The sequence below is a fragment of the Miniopterus schreibersii genome, assembly GCF_964146895.1.
Source record: "Miniopterus schreibersii genome assembly, chromosome: 11".
Lineage (NCBI taxonomy): Eukaryota > Metazoa > Chordata > Mammalia > Chiroptera > Miniopteridae > Miniopterus > Miniopterus schreibersii.
The window spans coordinates 46,065,459-46,087,930 of record NC_138111.1 but is presented as its reverse complement, the minus strand read 5'-3'; the positions used below and the strand labels follow the sequence as shown (position 1 = coordinate 46,087,930).

At 42.7% G+C, this 22,472-nt stretch overlaps 1 protein-coding gene across 2 annotated transcripts in view; it reads right to left on the bottom strand.

Annotated features, from left to right (window-relative positions):
- Positions 1-700: 700 nt before the first annotated feature.
- KDM4C (lysine demethylase 4C) overlaps positions 701-22,472 on the bottom strand; it is a 306,318-nt gene continuing 284,546 nt past the window's right edge. For both annotated transcript variants that reach the window (XM_081151625.1, XM_081151626.1), the window contains 3 exons: positions 9,851-9,970; positions 6,364-6,456; positions 701-1,762 (listed from right to left, as the gene is read on the bottom strand). In XM_081151625.1, coding sequence (XP_081007751.1) covers positions 1,586-1,762; positions 6,364-6,456; positions 9,851-9,970 — 390 coding nt within the window. In that variant the 3' untranslated portion in view covers positions 701-1,585. The remainder of the gene's footprint in view (positions 1,763-6,363; positions 6,457-9,850; positions 9,971-22,472) is intronic.

Genomic DNA, 22,472 nt, shown 5'->3' with positions numbered 1-22,472 from the left:
GATCTGGCTCACGGGATGTTAACCAACATCCCAGACAGGACTGAAACGTGCTTACTCAGCTGGGCTCGCTTGCTTTCTACCTCTGCCAATGACCTGAGAAGACCTTACCTGGGTTACCCACGGGGTCCAGTGGGCTGACAGGAGACACGTGGAGCAGACATGGGAGCCAGTCCAAGCCCAGGTCAGTACAGCTGCCAGCCAAGCCCAGCCTGGCTCAGCCAACATACAGACTCATAAGCAAAAGAAGTGCTTCTTGCGGAGGCCACTGAGATTTCGCAGCTGTTAACCGGAGCATCACTGGGGACTGTGCGACCTTGGGCAACCCCTTTCCCACCTAACCCCACTCATACTCTATGAACCGAGCGAAGAGGTTGGAGGATCCATACAGCCTCTTCTAATGGTAACTGGGGACCGAGAAGCCCAGGATGAAAAGAGCTGCAGACTCCAGATGCTCGGATTTCTTCCGGACCTAGCAGAAGGAGCTGAGGACAACACTCCAGCTGGCCCCGCAGGCAGGCAGAGAAGCCTTTGCCCCAGTGCTATGCCCTGAACGTCGGCACTGTGCAGTTATGGAAAAGCCCGTGATGGGAGAAGGGTCTGAGAAAACTGCCACCAGCATCACCTAATAGCCAGCTCCCAAACTAAACTGTTTTTCTATTGTTTGAAACCTAGGTGAATAAGCCAATCAGAAGACAGAACTGGAGAAAATGGAAATCTTTATTTTTAAACACTAGTACATTTTCAGGCTGTTTTAAAAAGGAAAATTATATTAATTCAAAACTATGCATCAAAGCATATTTATTTAAACTCTAATTTTACAAACACATAATGAAAGAAATCTTTTATAAATATCTACTCAGAGTATGTATTATGAAAAAAAGTGTTTAAAAATAACAGCCCCAGATCTCCCTCTTTAAATATATAAAATTCCCATACAATTCATAAGAATTCTTTCTCAAGAGCCAAAAATTTCACAAAGGCCAACAACTCAGTTCTCATCAGACACAATCAAAAGTGACAGGGATATAAAAAAATGTAAAAGTTCTGTACAAGGGAAATACAGGTAGCACACGGGTAAGTCTCATTACCATACATGCCATTTGTGGTTTAAAAATATTTTATAAAAACTGCCATGTAAAACAAATAAGTGAGAGTCCTTCCCTGACTGTGGAAAATATATAAATTATCACCCTCCCACCTGGGTGCTGAGGCTCCCACCTTGCTAGGTGGGGGAGAGACATTTCCATGTGTTTCCTGACTAGGGGCCTAAGCCACACATGGGGACCCACATCCTCTGGCAGTGGCTTTTTGGGTGGGTGATTTCCTTTCACTTAGAAAAATCCTTTGGGATCACAAAAGACAATTGCTCACAAGTGAAAGCAAGACTAGAGGATGACTCCCGGTTGTTGTATCCAATTAATAATATGTGTGTTTTGGGTTACCACACTCTGGGAAGCCAGATTTTCCACCGTCAGAGACACACCCCGTCACCTACCACAGCAGAACATGTGGCATAGCCCACAGCTGTCCTCTGCCTTTCCTGTCCTGGCCCAAGCTGCTCTGTTGCTGCAGCAGCGCATGCAGACTACTGTCTCTTCTGGCACTTCTTCTGGAAGGAGCTCTTCAGAAAGGTGCGGTACACGGGGTCATCCACATATTCGTTCTTAAACCTGGAGCTCAGCACCCTTTGTCTCTTTTTCTCCCCTTGGATTATGTCTGTTCCATAAAATGTGTCTTCAAATCGCATATCAGAGGCTGTGGACTAAAATTAGCCAGTGTTACATTGCAGAAGGGCACAGCATTTGACCATGGCAAGAATGTACAAAGGTTGATCCAGGCAGTTGGGAGTGGGGTTCCAGGGACCGGTCACTGGCCCAGGGAGGAAGGGCCCACACAGGTGAATCTGGAACCTTCCTACCTGCTCCAGTCTGCCACCTCCACCCAGCCCCTCTTTCCTTCAGGATGCCCAACCCCAGGGACTTCCCCCAGCACAGCAGGATTGAAGTCTTCTCATTTAAATCTCCCTCACTCTCCATCTTCCCTCTGGCTCCTGCCCAACCAGACTTTTGACAAATTTATCAACAGTCATCTCTAGTTCACTCCTATTCCTTTTTACTCTGGGTCTCTGCCCCCATAGCCTAAAACTGTCCTTGCTCAAGTCCTAGTTCCTATGATACTTCTCTATCCTAAATTTATTCCACTATTGCTCAAAACTCTTTTCTCTGTCATTTTATAGGTCCCTCCTTCTGCCTTTCCTCCTCCGGCTGCTCACTATTAATGTCCCAGGGGTTCCCCTTTCTTAACTATTTGCTCAGCTCTGATCCCCCTGAAGTTCTGCATTTGGCCTTCTCTCCACATACGCTCTTCACACCCATAATCGTGACCTCGATTCCTGCACCTGCTCCCATGAGGCTGACGTCTCTCACTCCAGCCCAGACCTCCACCTGTGCTCAGGCCTGCAGGTCCAACTGCTCAGTGGGCATCTCAGAGTGTCTATCCTACAAGCACTTCAAATCAGCCTGTCCTAAACTGACTTCAAATTCTCCCTTCTCCATCGCTGTCCTGCCTATATGTCATAAATGGCACAACTATCCCCATCCATCTAGCTACACTTATCAGAAACCTAAAAGTAACTGTAAACCGCCCGTGTCCCCAGCCTGTCCAGTATCCCTCCTACATGAAGCCCTCCATCCTTTATTCTTTAAACCTACTGACCCCATGGGGCAGGCCTCACACTTACCCTTCTGAAGCACTGCAACAAATGCTACACCCTAGGCTATTTTCTACAGAACCAGTAGATGCAAGTTCTCTGAAAACTTTCTAACTAAATGACACTCATGCCTATAATCTTTCAATCCTACTGCCTTCAAAATAACATCCAGCTCCCTGAACCTACGGCATAATTCTACCCCAGGCGCCGGTCAGACCGACCTGTCTGCAGATCCCTGCCACACTCCTGGCTCTTCGTGCAGGTCTGCCTTTAGTCGCGCTGTTTCCTTTGCATGGAAGATATCCCATCTCCTCTGCCACAGGAAAATTTGAGGGCCCTTCTTTGGGGTCCCTGTAACACTTTGTAAGTCAATGCAGCAGAACAAGGGCAGTGACAGGGGTGAGGAACAGGCAAGCTTCTCCCCATCAGGAGTTCTCTAAAACCCTCGAGGGTGAGGACATGAGGAACTGAGTACCAATTTTACACATGTTCTCAATGCCAAGCAACATGCCCAGTGCGTGGCCACTGCCCAGGAAGTGTTAGCTGGGGGAGGAATGGGGGATTTTCTGTTATCCTCAGGTAAAGTGTGCATTATAAAGTACTATTTTTGCTTCCTAATTCCCTACTATTTTGCCTCCTAAAATCATTCCCAACTGATTTTCACTGAGTTTGGACCACTTTGAACAGCACTGATGTGTAGTGCATCTTACTGTCACTGAGGCCACCTCCTCAGGGTGGTGACAGAGGCACAGCCCAGCTTTCAGAGTTGAAAACACACAGTCAATCGTGAAGAAGAGGCAAACAATGGAACAGCCACAACGAAGCTTGAAAACTAAAAAACGGACCCAAGTGCATAGCTGGGCATGTTCCGTGCCAGCTGTGAGACGGTTACCCAGCCTAACAGGCTGCCTCCAGGGCTCTCCAGGCACTGCCTTGTTTCACTCAGGAAGACTGCGGTTGGTTGGGTCCCCTCTGCCGCTGGGAGAAAACATTTTTGTTTCATTCTTTCTGGGGAAAGTACTTCCTCTGAGTAATCTTTCCCTTCTATAAGTGCCCAAATTATCAAAGGAGAAAATAAAACATCAATAGTGTTGCCACCTTGTGAGAACAGCAAAAAGCCAGCCTCTCAAACACAACAATAAAACCAATTCACCAGTAGCTCTAGTTAATTATGCACTGTTGCTACAGTTATTCTGGGAGACAATAAAAGGTAATGGGGCTGTTTCTGAAGTTAGTGGGAAAGAACCCAGCACAATCACCAAGGTGGACCGCTGACTCTTCTGAAAAACTTCTTTCCGAGTCAGGTGTGTCTGGGTGAGCACAAGACATTAAAACATGGAGGCCTCCCAGTGAGCCTGCTAACCCACCCTCTCTAAAATACACACAAGAGATTTCTCTAGTCATAAATATCTCCCGTCAATGAGTTTTCCAATTAGATTTGTTTCACCAACTGGAAAAAAAATAGCAGTCACGGACAAACTGCCTGAGGGCCAGAGGGTTGTATAGCAACCTGAAGGCAACACAGCTCACTAAGCAGGAGCACCTGTCTTTGACTCAGTAAAAGCAGAGGCGGCCTGTGAGCCTTTGTTCCCGAAGGTATTTTCTACTATGCTCAACTGGTTGATGTAACAGGTTACGTTCAGATTATATATGTGACATATATTTTTCACTGCCTTTTCTAACATTTTTTCCTTTGAGAATTTAAAAAAGAAAAATGTTGAATTTGGTGTATTTGTTCAGAGAAATGGACCTTAGAAAACTCAGGAGCTGAGTTCCAATAAAGCTACATGAGAGGGCATCCTGGTATTGGAACCAAATCTATGGTGGAACAGAGACTGTGATCAGAGAGGAAAACAAAAAGACTTCTTTTAAAATGATTAAGAAATAGTATGTGAAATCTACAAGACTGGGCTTGTAGGATGCTTAACCATACATGGATCAGAAAATCAAAGACCTGAGAGACTTCCAGAGGGCTACCTATTCCATTTCCCATCCTTGGAATCTCTAGGCAATTTAAAAAGTTTTTTTTAATAATTAAAAAAAAAAAACTGGACAGGGAGGAGAAAGGAGGAGGGAGAGATGGGAGGAGGGAGAGGTGGAAGGAGGGAGAATCCATGGATGACAGGAACACAGAATGAGAGGCAGCCATTTCTAGTGTCTTGAAATGGAAAGTCATTCTCAAGAGATTTCAAGACCTAGAACACTGATAAGTTACTCATTTTTTTTAGGTTTGCTAAGATTTAGCTGATGTCTTTAAAATAAAAACATTTGATTTTCCCTTCCCCTGCAGTTTTTCAGGCGGTGGTTAATCTACTGCCAGGTGTGTGGTCTCTATGTGTCCCTGTGGGTGGGTAGCAGTTCTGCTATTATCACTCCTTTCTGACTGTTTAACTTTGAAGGACCTTCCTGTCAAGGATATAGCTGAGAAAGAAAGTCAGTCCCCATCTGATGCAGCTGTCCATTCTCAGGATCCCACCTGACAGGAAAGGAGGTAAATACAGGGTGTCCCAAAATATATATATAAAACACTTTAACAGATGATAGCTCAATTTTGAAAATAAAATGTATTTAATAAACACTGTCTTTATAATTATTCAAAATATGTGTATACATTTTGGGGGGACACCCTATATACAACTGAACATTTAAGAAAACCCACGCTTTTTTCCAAATCAATCTGCGGTAACTCTATCACTGCAGAAAAGTATATCATAAGTGTGCACAATCTTGTTAGTAGAAGCAACTAACTAAAAGTAAGGGTATTTATTTAGGAAAAAAAATCATTTTAGTCAGAAAAATCCCATTCATTCAAATTTCCCTGTTCAGTATTTATCATTTTGCAGATGCAGTATGATGAAATTCTAAAAGAGTAAAACTGACTTCATTTCAGCGTCCACTCAATATTTTATGATACAATAATGAAAACTAAGTTTTGTGAATTATATTTTTTAACAACTTCAGTTTTGATTATTTTTCCATGTTTATTTGTCTTTTAGTTGCATGTACAGGGCTTGAAACTAACAGCATTTTCCTTTTTACTAAGCTGTGTTAGTATTCTCACAACTAGTATTTGGGCTTTCTGTATCTATTTTGTTATAAAAGTGAGAGCTTAGTTTAATTATGAACTGACACAAACATTAATGAACTTCTGACAAGTTATTCAATTTTTTAGGTCTATGTTAGACCTAAAACAGAAGAAAGGTGGAGAAGTCAACTTCACCTTTAGAGACGTTAATCAATATAAATAAGGATATAAGAAGCTAGATCTTCACTTATGCCAAGCCCCCTTTAATCTACTGCTAAAACTTTCTTTCAGTGTTGCTTCTACTAACAAGGTTGTACATGCCTTGTTGGCATCTGTGTGCATTCCCAGCATCTGGCATAGTGAGAGCATGTATTCAGCAAGTATTTTTTTATGCCAATAAATGTTAACACAAAACAGCATCATTTGACCTCATAAAAAGAACAATAAGGAACCTACACTGTTTTCCCTGGTTTGGGCCAAATCTGAGGTTTGAGTTCAATAGGTTTCAATAGGGGAAGAGTTGCATTGACTTGTTCAAAATCAGCACAGAGACCTAATGATGTTTCCTGCTGGGGGGGGATGTGGGAATCACAGGGCAGGCCCCCGAGTGGCATCTGCCAGCACTTACAAAACGAGCCTTCACTCTCTTGGGCAACTCTTCGTCTAGAGTGTAGATGTCTTCTCTCTTCATTGCTATCTGGGATCCATCTTCAAATTCAACCTAATGAAAAAGAAGACATCATGTTATATATTAAAAACAATGAAGCACTGACCACTACTTTCAGGGTTCCAATTGTGACATACAAAAAGGATGACGCAGAACAGACAAGGGAACCAGCCAACCGCCAAGGAAGGAAGAAAAGGCCTTTCCCTCAGCACACTAAGAACAAAACACGTTTCACACAAACTAAAATTCTTGAAAATGACTGTCTTGGAATATGTGATATGAAAACTTTATCCCCCAGAGAGAAAACAAAGAAAAGTCACTGCTGCTCAAGTAATTTCTTAGAACCTGAGACTGTGGCCAATTTAAGACGGGCTGGGCCTGTCAGTGCCGTGTGTTTCTTTAAGAGGTTTTGACAATGTAAGGGCGAGAGCTGTTTCTCTATGAGAAAGAAATGATGATATAATAATCCTCCCAGATAAAATAATTTCTCAAGTTCTTACAGAGCTTTAACATTCAGAACTCACTTTTGCCAAATTCAACAAAATAGCCAGGCAAATCCCAGGTTCTCAGCCTCAAAGCAATGAAACCACACTAATGTGTAAAAATGTATTACCACTGAAAATGAAGATGTTTCAAAACTTTTTTCAGGCTAATCAAATGGGAGCAATAATTTCATAACCAGTTTTCCCCCCAAAATTTAGGAGATTTTGTCAAAGAAAAGGGTGTAAGTGAAACGTTAACAGACACCTAGAGTATCTGGGGAAAGTTCATCAAATGCCCTGTTTGAGGGAATTGTTCTTGGTTCATGGTAAATCCCAAGTGAACTCTTTTAGGGGAAAACAACAAAAGGGATGCAAACAGTGTGGAATACCCAACATGTTCCAGCTGTGGACCACTCAGAATATTTTTGAAGTCCCTAACTTGTCTGTTTGTCTGAATGCTCTACTTTTAAGAAATAAAAATACACTTGTACTTCTAGTTAAAAGGTAAGTTAAACCATGGAGCTGAGCTATGCTAATAAAAAATATGCTGGAGTTTAAAAGAACATTACAGTAAACTATATAATTAAACTTATTACCCATGTCCTGCTCACATCTGACTAAGCTGAAACAGGATGCCTCCATCACAAGAGAGCTCTCCCTGTTACTCCCAGAAGGCTGAGGAGGGAAGGCTTCCCGCCATATCTTACCAGAATGGTTTCTTTAATATTTAATTAGGCCAAGGTGTCATCTCATTTACACAATTTGATCGAATAGCTAGAACCACCTGTGCCTACCTTTCTCTTGTTTTGGATCATTTGAAAATTGTACAAGAGGAAAAGGCAATTATAAAACCAAAGTGGAGTGTGTTACAACGACCAACTGCCCTGGTTTGCCCAGGACTGAGGGGTCTCCCAGGATGCAGGACTCGCAGGGCTAAAATCAGGGACAGTTCCTGGTAATTGGGATGGTTGTTAACAGTGGTTGGGACAGAGCTGAGGACAGATTCTGGCCCTTCCCTTTGCCAAGTGTGTGCTCTTAAACAAATTATTAAATTCAATCATCCTTTTTGCCCTCATTTATAAAATGAGTCAAAAATACCTATCATATACTTAGGATATTTATCACTGTGCAATAGGTATTTTAGTTATGTCTATTTTTTAAATGTCTTTGCTTATTCAGTGGTGAGGTTGAACAGACACGAAACACAAAATGATCCCAAAGGCCACTTGGTTTAATAAGGAATTTTAAACTACTTGTACTTGAGAGACAATTTTAATGTTAGTCTTAACTTTTTCTTTACATCTATAAATGTGCCCACAGTTCTATGTTGACAGGCCACCGTAAATTCACCTGAAGTTAGCACGCTGATTACTAATTAGCCTGAATTTCAACATGTCCTCATTATGATACTTTTCATGAAGCAAATTAGCTTTGATACATGCGAGATGCTTCACTTTTGCATTTATTGTTTAATTAAATATATTTTCTTATGAATGATGTAATAATGCTTCTTTCCTAGGAGTCTGCAGTATTGTCAGCCTGTCTTGTGATTTTTGTCTAATTTTGGACATTCTGATGCAAAGAAGCTCCAGCACCTACCCTATTATAAATGACCTGAACCTGCAACTTAACATTGCCCCCAATACAAAGGGGAAAACAGTCTTTACTCGTGTGCGCACACACATACTATGCAAACGTCCTCCCCTCCCCAATCCCCCTGGGTTTTTCTAGACCTTAAAAAATGTTTTCCCCTAAGTTTTCCAAACTTCTTTGAACACTTTTAATTCACTGTGATCCAGTCCCTGGTGCAGTCTTGTTATGTACTCTTCCATTTAAGCCCTTACCTCTTATTGGTCTTTGAACAAGTTCTCTGCTGAAATGGGCAGTCTTAGCATTCTTGAACTGTTTTTAACTTAACAGGCCTGACCCTTATTGCTTTTCCTCCTTTTACTTCTTGTTTTTATGGCTTAGCCTGGGAATGCTGATTTCTGCCACTTGTTACTGGAAGCACTACTATGTGCTGGTTTTAATATATTTGCGCCTTTTTAAAGTCTTTCTGAAGGAATAATTTTCCTTGTGAAAGCTTAACTCATTCTCATTTTTGATAGGAATAAAATTCATTTTTTAATTGTATACATACTCCTTAATACAATGTAGAGTTCCCTAATGAGCAGAATATCCAACTGATAGCTGTACTTTTCATTAGACAGCACTTCTTTAAGCTTGGGTGTACAACTGGCCACAGCTGTGTCAATGCACCCCTGGTCTAGGTTTGCTGAGATGCTGAATGGGGGTCATGTCTCTCAGGTAAAAGCCACAAACTCAGGGGCTGCTGGCTGATGAATAGGCATCACTGTCTTGGCTTCTGGTGAGATAAACCAGCCAATTAGTCTCCCCATATAATGAAAACACGGGAAAGCAGCCTAGCCTCCAGCTGCTTACCTTTCCAGCCTAACCATGTTCCTTACCATTCACCAAATGTCATTAGGGTTTCCCAGTGGCAAACATGGTAATAAAATTCCAGTATCTGGCCCTGGTTGGTGTCTCAGTGGTTAGTGGATCCACCCCCACACTGGAAGGTCACAGGTTTGATATCTGGTCAAGGGCATGTAGCTGGGTTGCAGGCTAAATTCCCAGCCCAGTTGGGGTGCGTGCAGGAGGCAACCAACCAATATGTCTCTCACATCGATGTTTCTCTTTCTCTCCCCCTGCCTCTCCCCGCATCCCTTCCTCTCTCTAAAAAAAAAATCAATGGAAAAAATACCCTATGGTGAGGATTAGCAAACATGTACACACAAAAAACTCCAATACCTGGGTCACCAGACATCAAATCTTTGCCTCCTTTATAAAATAATAGGCACCCCATATTGACATGACTTATTGATCAACAGCACACGAGATATACCATCTGCCCTCTGGCTTCTCCAGTCCATCTCAGCATGCATCAAACAACAGGCAGCACTCACCTGGTACATGTGGGCCACATTCAGTCCAAGATATTTTGCCCCATAGAGTTTGCCATCAGGCCACTTGACTTCAACAACTTCTCCCTCAGCAGGCGGGCCCAGCTTCACACAGTCTCGGCTCTGCGGAATAGAAAGAGACAGGCTTTTTAAGGCAAGTGTCTAAGTGACTGCAGTTAGAACTTAGCAAATGAACTCCTGGCAATTAAAAGGAGTTATTGCCTCGCATTTTATGGATTATGATCTTGCATGGGTGTTCAGGGGAAGAGATATGAGCCAAAGGAGTAGTTAAAGATTCAGCCTACATCATAAAGTTGCAAAGAAACCACCATAATCCAAGCGGGGAAAAACAGCAGCATTTACATTTGTTATTTGACAAAGAATTGTTCAGAGGGTGAGTAAAATATATATAAAAATGTGTTAGCTGAGGAATAGACCAGCTAATGATTTATAACACCTGACATTTATGTAGCATATTGCAGTTGACAAGTCAAACGCTTTAACATACATCTCATTTAATCCTCACGATCACTTCACGAAGTAGGCAGAGGTTATTAATTACCCACCCATTTGACTGACAAGGAACCTGAGCCTCTGAGAGAGCTCCATTAAGCTGCAGGAGGAGTGACTCTGATAAGAGAACAAGAGCTGAGGACACCCAGGTGGAAGGGGGGTCGAGGAGCAAGCAGAGTAAGAGGGCAGCCAGTAGGCCTTGAGGAAGAAGCAAAGAAAAGGAACGCAGGGAGCTTCTGCAGCATGGCAGGTGAGGACGGCACTGTGTCCTGTTTGGCAGGCCTCTTCTGAAGACCCCTGGACCTCCCCCAACAAGCATTCCTCTGCTGGCATCTCCTATTAAGTGACTAGCCCACTTCTTTCCACAGGTGGTCATGGTGACAGCCATCACCAGTCTTCTCACTTCAGATATTCTACTCAACACTGCCTCCCCCGAAGACAGCAATTCAGAGCCAATTTCCCAGTAGCTTATCCTGGAAGGTGCTTTTTTGGGGGGTGAGGGATGGTGGAAGGTAAACAATAAAATAAAATGCTTTCATAGACATAGTTGCAAACTCTTAAATGTTTATGTTCAGTACGGCACAATAAAATTTTAATACAAAGGAATTAAATACTTGACCACTTTGATAAGTTTCTTGTGCGTTTAGCAATTCATGTTTTACTAATACTGGTATTTTACCGATGAGGCAAACCCAAGTGACTGAAATGCACACTTGACCAATCAAGGTATAAATGCAGGAGGGGCATGGTTCTGTGGTATAGTGAGAGGCATACACAGAAAATATTTAGCTGTTTGTGATGAGAAACCCACCATGTAGTACTTTTCATTAATAGAAATTCTGCATTGTAATGGAGCAGCCACTTCATTGCTGGGTCGGAGTATACATGAAAAGCTCAGCTATTCATTTTTCCCCCTATGGCTATGCTTCCATTTAGAGCTATGGACAAAGGGAAAGACTGTGTTCTCAGAGGCTCTGTGGAACTGACAGTCTAATGTAGTCCAATAAAAATGAGTTTATTCTTGGCCTTCATAATATTTGACTTCAGGCATGAAGAACTGAAATGGCAGGCTATAGAAATGCATTGTCGATGCCCCTGAGGTTATCACCTCACTTTCCATTTCCCTTCCAAATATGTACGTGGTACTAAAAACATGGAAAGGTTCTACACCATCCAGTCTCCTAGGTTAGGGAGCCACATCAGCTGTGGGATAGCTCTAAGCTGAAACCTGGAGGCTTTGGCACAAGAGTATGTTTCTCATCTCTCCTGAAGTTTTCTTCCATGTGGAGGAAGCCCCATTAGGGTAATGCTCCTGGCCTTTTTTCTACTCCCTCATTCATTCTCCTTCTAAGAGAGTAAGGAGTGAATTTTATTGTTCAGTTCAGAAGGAGACTATTTTCCAAATGGTGCACCACAGTGCCTTGGGTGCCACAGCAAACTCGCAGGAGCTCTGTGGGATATTTTCAGGAGAAACAGAGCGACATTTGCAGACACCCAGCTTACTACTACCACTAACTTGTTGAGACCTTCTTACTTAATAGATGGAACCTTTTGGTACTTCTTTTGGCCTAGGGCACTGTAAAAAATGTGCTGAGATACCCGGGGGGCTATGAGCCAGGACTTGGGTAACTCTGCCTTAAACTCTCACTTCCCCTCTCTCTTTGGAGCCACCCTGTGGGCAGAGAGCTCATTCTACTCTGCTCCTTCCCCAGATAGGAGCTGGTGGTGTCCCTAGGAGGTCTGTGTAATTCTCAGGTCAAATATTAGGAAACCTGCTTGCCTACAGATATAAGCCACACTCTACAATATCTGCTTTATTTTCAATAAAGATTTTGTAAATCTCCAGATCCTGACTTCTCTGTCTCTCTATACCGCTTCTCCTTGAGCAGGGTAAGTTCCATTCATTGGACCCTTCTTCATTACCAACAAATTAAGTCAAGGCCTCAGGGAATTATGAAGGCTATGTTCCCATTCACTCATCCACCCAAAACCACCACCAAGCGGGAGAGTTAGGTCCTTAGTTTTATAGACTTAACCTTCAACAGAGGTTTTCTAACCTTTAAAATAAGTCTCCCAAACAAATCCTGACCTGCAATTTTAGGCACCATGGAGTGCCAACGCCATAGAAATGTGGCCTAAGCAAAGTATAAAGTAAACTTGAGGTAGTTATCATAAAAACATAATTTTATTAATGAACTAAACATGCAACATTACCAAATGAGAAACAATTCTTCTTTTAAAAGGTGTTTGAAAACTAAATACTTGAGATACAGCTTGATGTCTTCCTTACTATTTGTCAACAAACCCTTGAATCACAACAAACCCTAATTTGGCACTGAAAGGGCCTGGCTTCAAAGAACTTCTGACTCAGCCACAACCTAGCTTTGCAGCCAGAGCATGTCAGCTTTAGCCCCTGCAATCCTCAACCAGAACACAACTTTTGATTCATAGATTGGGTTTCTGAATAAAGTTTTCATGTGAGGGAGAAAAAGGTTTCTATTAAAAATAAAAGGTATGAAAAATAAAATGTCTGAATATGAGGGGAAAACCACAGCTTGAATAGTCTGTCCTGTTTTAAAGGTCTTCTGCTGGCACCCATCTCCCCAGGCTGTGCCTGAGGAATCAGACAGGAGCAAGGCTTCTCAAACCAGGGTTCCAACCTCTGGGACACACATTAAAAATGAGAATCCAGCCCCTGTCCCCACAGTCCTAGGAGACCTGGGAGAGTTTTTAAAAGGATTCTAGAATTTGAGATCTGTTATATTAAAAGATGTACATGCTAACAAGGTCTTTCCTAATGCAGCTCGCAATGTGTTGTTGGAGCAAGCACACACCTCTGCTAGAAAATTATATGCATTAAAAATGTCGACTAATGTATTTTTCTCAGTTGCTGTCTAGACCCTCAGAAGCAGTTTACCTTCACCTGACAAAAATAACTATTTACCATTTGCTGTGTTGCCTCCAGAGATATGTCAATGTCCCTAAGATCTGCCAGAGCCCTGTCCAGAGGGACACAGGTGTCTGGAGCTGCCACTAAGCCAGTAGTTAGAGTACTACATAGATGATGTGAAAATAATAATCACAGTCAAGAGTGGATTTTTGGCTTTGATTAAAGCACTATGATTAAAGGACTGAGATGGGTCATCAACCCAGAGGCCTATGTCATAAATTCCTGCCAAAGTCAGGGCCAAATTCCTATATTGCTCCACCAACTACAGAGAAAAGCCTAACTTCCAGTGTGATTATCTGAATTCTGAAGTCATGTTCTGGGAACTCTTACTGGGCCCTTTGACACAACCCTCTAGAAGCTGCTGTCCCTGATTGCTGCCTGTCTTACACCCTCCCCACCCATGCACACCTCTACTCCCTATCCCAGCAGTTAATCCACATACAGTTTTGGAGCCTGTGATGACCTCCCTTGGGAAAAATGCTGAAGTGACCAGGAGCAAACTGATGGCAGCAGCTGCTGGCATTTTGAGGGATAATCACCTGCTCATTACTGGGCTCTGGCAGGGATTAACAAGACTGACTGACAGCAGGGTACCAATCACACTGCCTATCTGTCATGTGTTTGTCTGCCCAGCACCTGAATCCCTTTCTCCCCTTCAGAGTCTAAGTGGGAGGCAGAGCTGGCCTGCCCTTATAGACACTGGGAAACACCAGATACTCCTTTGCTTGGCTCCCCTGGCAGCAGACACGGACAGGGGCCTGGCCAGTTGGCTGCCCCTGCCCAGGATGTTAAACCTTTGACCAGTGATGCAGAGAAACAGAAGAGGAGAGGACGTTCTCAGAAGGCAGCAGTAACAGCGGAGGGCAGAGTACAGGTCCAGGCTGACCACACAGGGAGGTGGCCATGTCCTTACTGTACTGGTTCTGTGGCCTTAGTCCTGCTTGTGTTCTGGCTGAATAGCCTCCCTCTGTTCTCCATTTTCCGACCTTGTTGTTTTGCAGAACTGGAGATTCTGTGGGCTTCTATTAGGGTTCCTATTAGGGGCTGTGGTTCCCACACCAGAGCCACAAAGTTTAGTCTGTCCCAGATTTTACCCCAACCTCAGCAGGGAGGATCCACTAGGAATCAGGTGGCTGGGGCCTCCTCAGCCCAGTGGCTAGGTCCACTGGAAGCCTAAAGGGTGGTTCTAGCAGATCTCCTATGAGGGGGAAGCACTAGTCAGGTTCACGGGAATATGGGGGGAATGACCCCTGCTCCAAAGCCATACAACTCAGTCAATGATACCCCCTGAGTCTACCCAGACCTCTACACCCTGGCCAAAGCAGAAGACTCCTCAGCAGGGTTTAAAGCTCTGCAGGGTGGGGCCACAGGGAGACCAGAGATTGGGACTATTGCTTTCCCCCAGGCTCATACCATAAGGAGGGGAGTGCTCTACCCAAGAAAGACAGGGTCTGTGTGGGAGAGGGGCTGAGCACAAGGATCCTGGCGGCTGTCCCTTCAGCTCTCTCCCTAGAGCCACAACCCCCAGACTCTACTCATGCAATTCTAGTCTGCTCTGTCCTCCCTCCCTCAGAGCCCAGGGTGAGTGACTATGAATGACATTTTGTGCATTGGTCCTTTAAGACCGCTCTTGTGTTTCTAGCGAACTCATGTCTCTCCCTGACAGACAGAATCCCCACTGGTTTTCACAGTCAGATGTCATGTGGGTGCCTCTTCTCAGCTCTGGTGGCTCTGGAGGTTGAAACCCCACACTTCTCAGGGGGAACCCCCCACAGCAGAGATATTCCTCCAAAACCTCAGCAGCTGCCAGGTGGAGCAGGGCCAGCCCTTTTGTATCTCCATCCTTCCTACCAGTCTCCATGTGGCTTCTTCTGTAGTCCTCAGTTATAAGACTTCTCTTCAGCTAGTCTTCAGTTGATTATTCGGGATAATTATTCTACATTTTAGTTGTAATTCCAGTCTGGTCCTGGGAGGAAGTGAATGTAACTTCCACCTCCTCCCCACCACCTTGGATTCAAATCCTTAGTTATTATCATTTAAAAACTCAATTTCACTGGCTGAGCATATGCAACATTTTGGATATTGCACAATTAATTTGAACACATTCCTACTGTGAGATATACAGGTCATTCTGATTTCCTCTATTATCTATAATGCTATTGTATATTTTTCTCCACGAATACTTGTCCAAATTACTGACTATATTCTTAGAATAGACTCCTAAAACAGGAATTACTTGGTAAAAGGGTACATAAACTATTTATAAAGTTAATTTCATCAGCTTTGAAAAATTCAACATCAGACTCATTCTTCTAGTACAGTCAATCTCATCTTCACCACCACAGAACATTCTGATTCAGTCAGTCCAAGGTGGTGTCCCAAGCTAAGTGCCCTCCCAAGCAATCTGACAGTCAGCCAGGCTGCGAAACACTGTGTGAGACCATCTTCCAGCATACACTATGTATTCTACATATAAAGAAAGAACTAATTCCATGCTGCTTCCTCTGACTATAGCTTTTCTACAGTGAGAGCCTTCTAACACATGAAAGAAAATTTGGAATGCTCATGAACTGAGGTATCTTATCTAACTAGGTTCTGTGCTAGTTATAAAACTGTCATTTCAGCCTGTGGGATAATGGATTCAAGCCAATCCGCTTCCACACTGATACTCATCATTCTGGGAAAACTCCTAAGTCCGATGTCCTTTTTATTTTATTTTTTCTTTTTTTAATAGAAACACACACACCCCTTCTCTACCCTTGCAATGCTCTGGTTGTCTCCAGTAAACTGGAGCCACACTTTCCTTATTACCTCAGACAGCGAAGTCCTTTTCCACCAGCCCCACTTTGTCAAGAGCCTGACACCTATCTTCTGGAAGACTGTGTCTTCACAGGAGAACTGCAGTGACATTTGGTTGATCCTTGAGGGCCACTTGGTTTGTCAGTATACATTTTCCCTTCTGCCATAAGCCAAGAGTGAATATACACCTGGTAAAGGCTCTAAGATCGAGGTGGAGGCTGTTTTCTGAAAGTTACTATATTAAGCCTCAGAAGGAATATTTCTAACAGAAGTAACACCTTTATGTTATTAGAAATAGGTAAGATTCTGGCATGCAAAAGCTTTAAAAGACACAGAAAGTATAAAGTTAGGCAGTTTCTTTGGAAATTAACTTTCTGGTTTTTTTGAAGTGAGGAAGCATGGGAAAGTCAATAACCAGAGTTGTCAGGGTAACGTTGGGGAGCTGATCTAACCAAAAGGGTTGTGAGAGAGGGACACAGGGAGGCAGCGAGCATGTGTGGGCAGAAGGGTTAAGGCAGGAGGCTCTGAAATGCCAACAAAGGATTCTCTGCATTCTTGAAATTGGAGAGTATGAATGAAACTAAAAGCATCATTTATTCACCAATTACCTGCCTTTGAGAAAGACCCTTGGCCCTCATTTCCTCTCTCCCCCCTTTTCTCCCTCACTCTGGCATATACTGAATGTCTCCTCTGTGCCTAGCACTGAGCTCAGTATTGGGAAAACAGAGAAAAAATGGTCCTTTTGAAGGCCTTTCTCCCAAGGAATTCATAGTATGTGATAACGGGTAAATGGCAGGGAGGTAGGAACTCTGTGTCCACAACTCACCCTCCTACCACCAACTGTATCAAGGACTTTCTCCTTATGATCAACCAAAATTCCTCATGTCTTCCTTCAAAGTTAAATCACCCTCCATGTAAACTGAATTAATCACAGAGTCCCCATTTAAAACCCACCAGGTTAGGTAACCTATGGTGAAGGGCAGTAAGGTAGCACTTAAAGACAGGCGCCCAAGGCAGAAGCGAGCTGGCAGCTCCAGCAGCATTTTGCAAGACCACTGCTGGAGATGCCTCTGGAATCAGCAACTTGCTTTGATTGGAGCTCTCACAGTTGTTCAGACTATCACACTAACTATATTGAGTGGTGCGGCCAAACCAGGACAGCGCCGTAGCCCAACCCCTTTCTCTACCTCTCAAGAGTGCTCTGGATGATCCCCAACAACGATCCCTGGGTCGATGCCCCATCACGCCAGGAGCCAAAACATTTCAAGTTCAACTCCTAAAAGCCCCTGATATACAAATTACTTGAAAAGGAGGTTTATATATTTAAAGCTTTCTGGTACTTCTTTTAGATGTCTTCAATAAGCTCTCCTTTGGTAAAGGAATAGAATTTATATAATTTCCAAGTGTTACTAGGAGTCTTGTGCTCTGAGACTCTCTGACCAAGGGAGCTGACTACAAGTTACTGGCCACCACCAACAACAAAAATAACCACAACCACAGTCATAAACACTACCTGGGTGTTTATTATATGCTGGGCACCATCTTAACTGCTTTATACATTGTATTTCAACAATCTCAATAATAATCCTAGCATTTACCTCAAATTTATGTATAAGGTAACTGGTGTCAACTCCCCTGCCCAGGGCTGCATGATTGTCTGCTACACATCCAGCTCTTCCCAGCGTGGGAAGACTGCCAACACCCCATCTAAGGGCTGCTCTGAGCTGCTGCCACCCTCCTCCTACTTTTCCTGCAGACACCAAAGCATAAGAACCCAGGACAAAAACTCCACATACCCAAATAAGGGAAAAAGATTTCCATTTATATAGGACAGCTCTTTCCTCTATTTATAGCTGTTGGAAGAGACTAAAATGCATGAGGGAAACATAAATATTTATTATGTCACTAAAAACTTATGTTGCAAAATGGAGAAAGACAGGCTTGAGGTGAATATCTCTAGTGGTTTCTAAAAATAAATGTCAGTTCCGAAAGCTGAAAGATGAAAGGAAAGATAAAGATAAGCCTTGTGGGGAAAAAAGGATGCCCTGCGCTCACACACCACACGGGGGGAGCTTTGAGATCAGAGCCCAGCATTGGCCAGCGCCCAGCCTCCCTCTGCAGATTCGTGTCTGCTGCGCAGTGTATGTTCCACCTCCCGGGCGCGCTGGACTCACACAGGACAGCCATGTTGAGGTGGCACAGACGAGTGCTTCCAAGGTTCAGGGTCACACTGCCCGGGGTCAAAGGGCTGTTACCGGTCAAAAGCTATTTTACCACTCTATGTCCTGGTTCTCTCATCAATCAAGTGGAGACAATAATACAACCTTACCAGGTTGTTGGGAGAATTACAGCTAATATATTTAAAAAGAGAGAATAGCAAAGCACAGTGACTGGCAGCTGGTGAACGGGAAGTGAACTATGACTGAATATAATTTATATCAACAGTGAACATCTGGAGGATGATAGGGAGGGGACAAAAAACCTTGGTAGAAGGTGACCCTTGGGATTTAAAATGGTTAAGAAAGAAGGCAGTGAGAAGCCAATAACCTCCTACAGAAGGCCAGACATTGCTACCCTAGTTGAAATCCCAAACAACCCAGTCCGGTAGGTAGGCAGGTGTCACCCCCATATAGGTAAAGAAGCACATGACGTGCCCTGGGTCACACAGCTAGGAAGTGGACAGTGGGCAATCATTCACTCAACACTTAGTCTTCAACCACCTCCTGTGCTCTAGGATTAGCAGGGAGAAAAACAGATATGGTTTTTTACTTCATGCAACTCTGGTGGAAAATGCAGGCATTGAAATGAAAAATAAAACTTGGGGTAGTGAACACACAATACAATATACAGATGATGTATTATAGAATTGTACACCTGAAACCTTATATAACTTTATTAACCAATGTCACCCCAACAAATTCAATAAAAATTTAAAAAATAATAATAAAGAAAGATAAGTGTAAGAACTCCTATAGAACTAGTGTAAAGCAGAAGCATGTGCCAGGAAGATTATTAGCACACTATGTGGTCACTATTTCCCAGAGAGCTTCAAGATACCTCAAGAAATGGGATAACTAAAATGAAAATTTGACATAAGAATCTGAAAGAATCCAGATAAGGTAAATGAATCACAATATAAAGAATTCTCAGAAGAGTTCAGATCTTTTTAAAAAATAACTTTCTTCTGATTACAAAAATAAAACATGCTCATATGGAAACTATAAGGAGGTGGTAAAGTTGAAAATCATAATCACCTATGATTACACTCTCCAGAGATAATCAGTAACATTCTGATGCATTTCCTTTGAGGATTTTTCCTTTGCATATTTATATTTTCATATGTAATTGAGATCATACTGTATATACAATTTTGAGCCTGATTTTTCCAGTTATTATATTGAGCCATTAAATATCCTCTAAAACATGGTTTTTAGTAGCTGCATGAATATTCATGCAGCTCTCCTCCAGGCTGCACAGGAAAGTACTCAGTGACCAGATCAAAGGAGCAGAGCTGTCACGCTTACATGGTCAGACTGGGTTTCAGCACTGTGTTCTCACACCTGAGAGTAACATTTTGAGTGGGACAGTGTCCAAAAAATTTCATCCTGAGTGTCCTGGAGGAAGAGCATTCTGAAAACCACTTTTTCATTAAATCGCTCATTCCTTCCCACAACAAATATGTATTAAGTGATTCAGGCAGGAGGACAGTTTTGCTTGGATTTGAGAAAACTGAGAGCTCTCTGCAAGCATGGAAAGAGCTGTGAATGAAGAAAGAATGTTGTGTGTGGGTTTTTTTTGTTGTTGTTTTGCTCTAAAGATGACAAACTAAGACTGGCTCTTGGGGTATTTCAAAGGCAGTATTTAGATTCCACACAAAGAAGCCAATGCTTCCTAATAATCACAGCAATAAATTGGTAGTGAGCTAACTGCCACTTGCAGTGTTTAATAAAGGGCCTGAGAACCACTCACCAGGGGTATGGCAGAGGAAACTTCCTAAAGTGGGTGGGAATCTGAGGGAGTCATGGAGGAGGATGGGGAGGGAGTGGGGTGGTTTAAAGGCTGTGGTGGGAGGACATTGACCATTTGCCCCTTAGCCTTAGTTATACAGCAGCCCTGAACTGAGCCATGGCTACTCAGAACTTCTAGACAAGAGACACCTTGGCTAAGATTCTCTCATTGAACAACCAGTCCAAGTCCCACTGGAAGTTACAGGCAAAGCTAGGATTACAGTTCCTAAATTTCCCAAACCCTTGTCTAAATGCTCTCTTCTTTCACCAAAGTGTTGGGAATGGAGTATACAAAAGAATGGAAGAAAAACCAGACACAGATGACCAGTTATCATTTCCCTTAATCTAATCTCAGTCCCTCTCTGGCTATATTCCATTAGCTCTTTATAATATCAGTTTCTTGTCTGACCAAAGAAAGGGAGCATCCTTCTGGATGAACACCCAGCACTGCCTTATTCTCCGGTGGGCACACAGAAGGTCTGTTTTAACTTAAGCCAACTGGGTGACTCCCAAATGGATGAAACAAAAAGTGTAGGATTAATTACACCTGGGCTGAGACCTAAAAATAGCTTGATCTCCAAATGATACTGCGATATGCAAATGACATGCCACCTTGCAGTACGGGTTTATGTACCCATATAAACAGCCACTTCCCAGCCCTTGTCCTCACATTGCCCATGAGGTGGTCATTAAGGCCTGGAATCATGAAAGGAGGATGTGTGTGTGCAAAAGAGTGGCCGGCTGGGCTGAGGCACATTCCAAAGCTTATAGTCAGAGCGGATTATGTATAACCCATTGCTTTTCTCCCCAGCCAGAATCAGAGGAGACCTATGAGAGCCCCTAGGCCAAATGTCCCCGCTTTAAAAAGAAGGACCAAAAAATGAAATGACTTGCATAGAGTCAACTCACCAAGAGATGGCTATAATTTAATTTTGCATTTCACAGCCTGGCAGTGCAAGGTTTTGACCAAATAAGCAACATCAGGAAAGGATTTTAATTAAGGGATTAAAAAGGAGAACCAGGAAGGGGTGAAGACAAACAAAAGGATCTAGGATAACATGATTTGTCAAAAAATGTCAGCTCATATTATGCTAAATTCAGAGGCAGAGAAATCCTGAAGTACATATACGTACAAATGAAGCACTCCAGAATGTCCTCCAAGTTGAAAATGTGCCTGAGCACAGCAATAAAGTGTGAGCAGTTGTCTCTGTAAATACTTTCTATGTAAGCTACTGCTTCTATCTCTGTTAATTTAATATGTCCTTCCTTTCAAGTTTAATGCAAATGCATAAACTTAAACAATCATGTTCATAACAGACTGTCTTATGAAGAACAGCATGCGTGTAATTACTACCAGCCTCCTTCCACACAGGCTAGTCTGTCACAAATGGTAGACAGATATATAAGATAGCTGAGGAGAGGATAATGCACCACTCTATTTACTCAACATTATTACCCCTAAAGAGAAAGCAGAAATTTCCAAAACTCTCCAAATAATTCTTATGTTGTCAAAAGACTGTCACATTGAAATAATATTTATCTGAAATTAAAGAAAATTTTGCTGTTTGTAGGTTTCCAGACAAGAATGAAAATGTTATGTAGATAACACATCATTGTCAGATTTATCCAAACATGAGCTTTCAATCCAAAAGCTTAAAAACACATTAGAGGAAGGCGGTGAAATTGGCTGTACTGATCACACTCCAGCCTGGAACGCCTGCTTTAGCATTACACTGAGGATTACTTTGTGCCCTTTTTCTGATAAATAAGGAACCTCTGAAATAGTGACTTCTCGGTTCTTTTCATGCCGGATATTAATATTTCTTTGAAGCCTGATTCTTGCTAACATCTGATTTGCTCAATGAACACTGAGTAGTCAATTAATATTTCAATTATATTGTCTTTATCAATCCCCCTGCCCGCTCCCCCCAAAAAACACGAGATTTTGTTAGTTTCCTAGGTTACTTTCCTTGAAACAAACACCCACAGCTTTGAATTGATGTAGACTTGCATGTACAGGCAACTGTGAGCCAAAAATATGCCAAAGGGAGGGGGGCCCCAGGGTATATGGGCATCTGAAAGGGGGTCAGTGGAGGTGTTGATGGAACCAGGACAGCTGAGCGTGGCTTTTATAGGTAAAAATAAGAGGTGAGGGAACAAGCCCCCAGGGATGACACTGTGAAAAAGTAAACATGGAAGTAGAGGAAAGTAAAAAGTGATAGCTTTGCCAGCAACCAGTTTTAAACACCCATCACTAACAACTAATTAGTAGTAACATTAATAGCATACAGAATGCAATTCTGAGCTTTTAGCAAGTAAATATGACGCCAGGTGCATTCAAGCAAACAAAGATCTA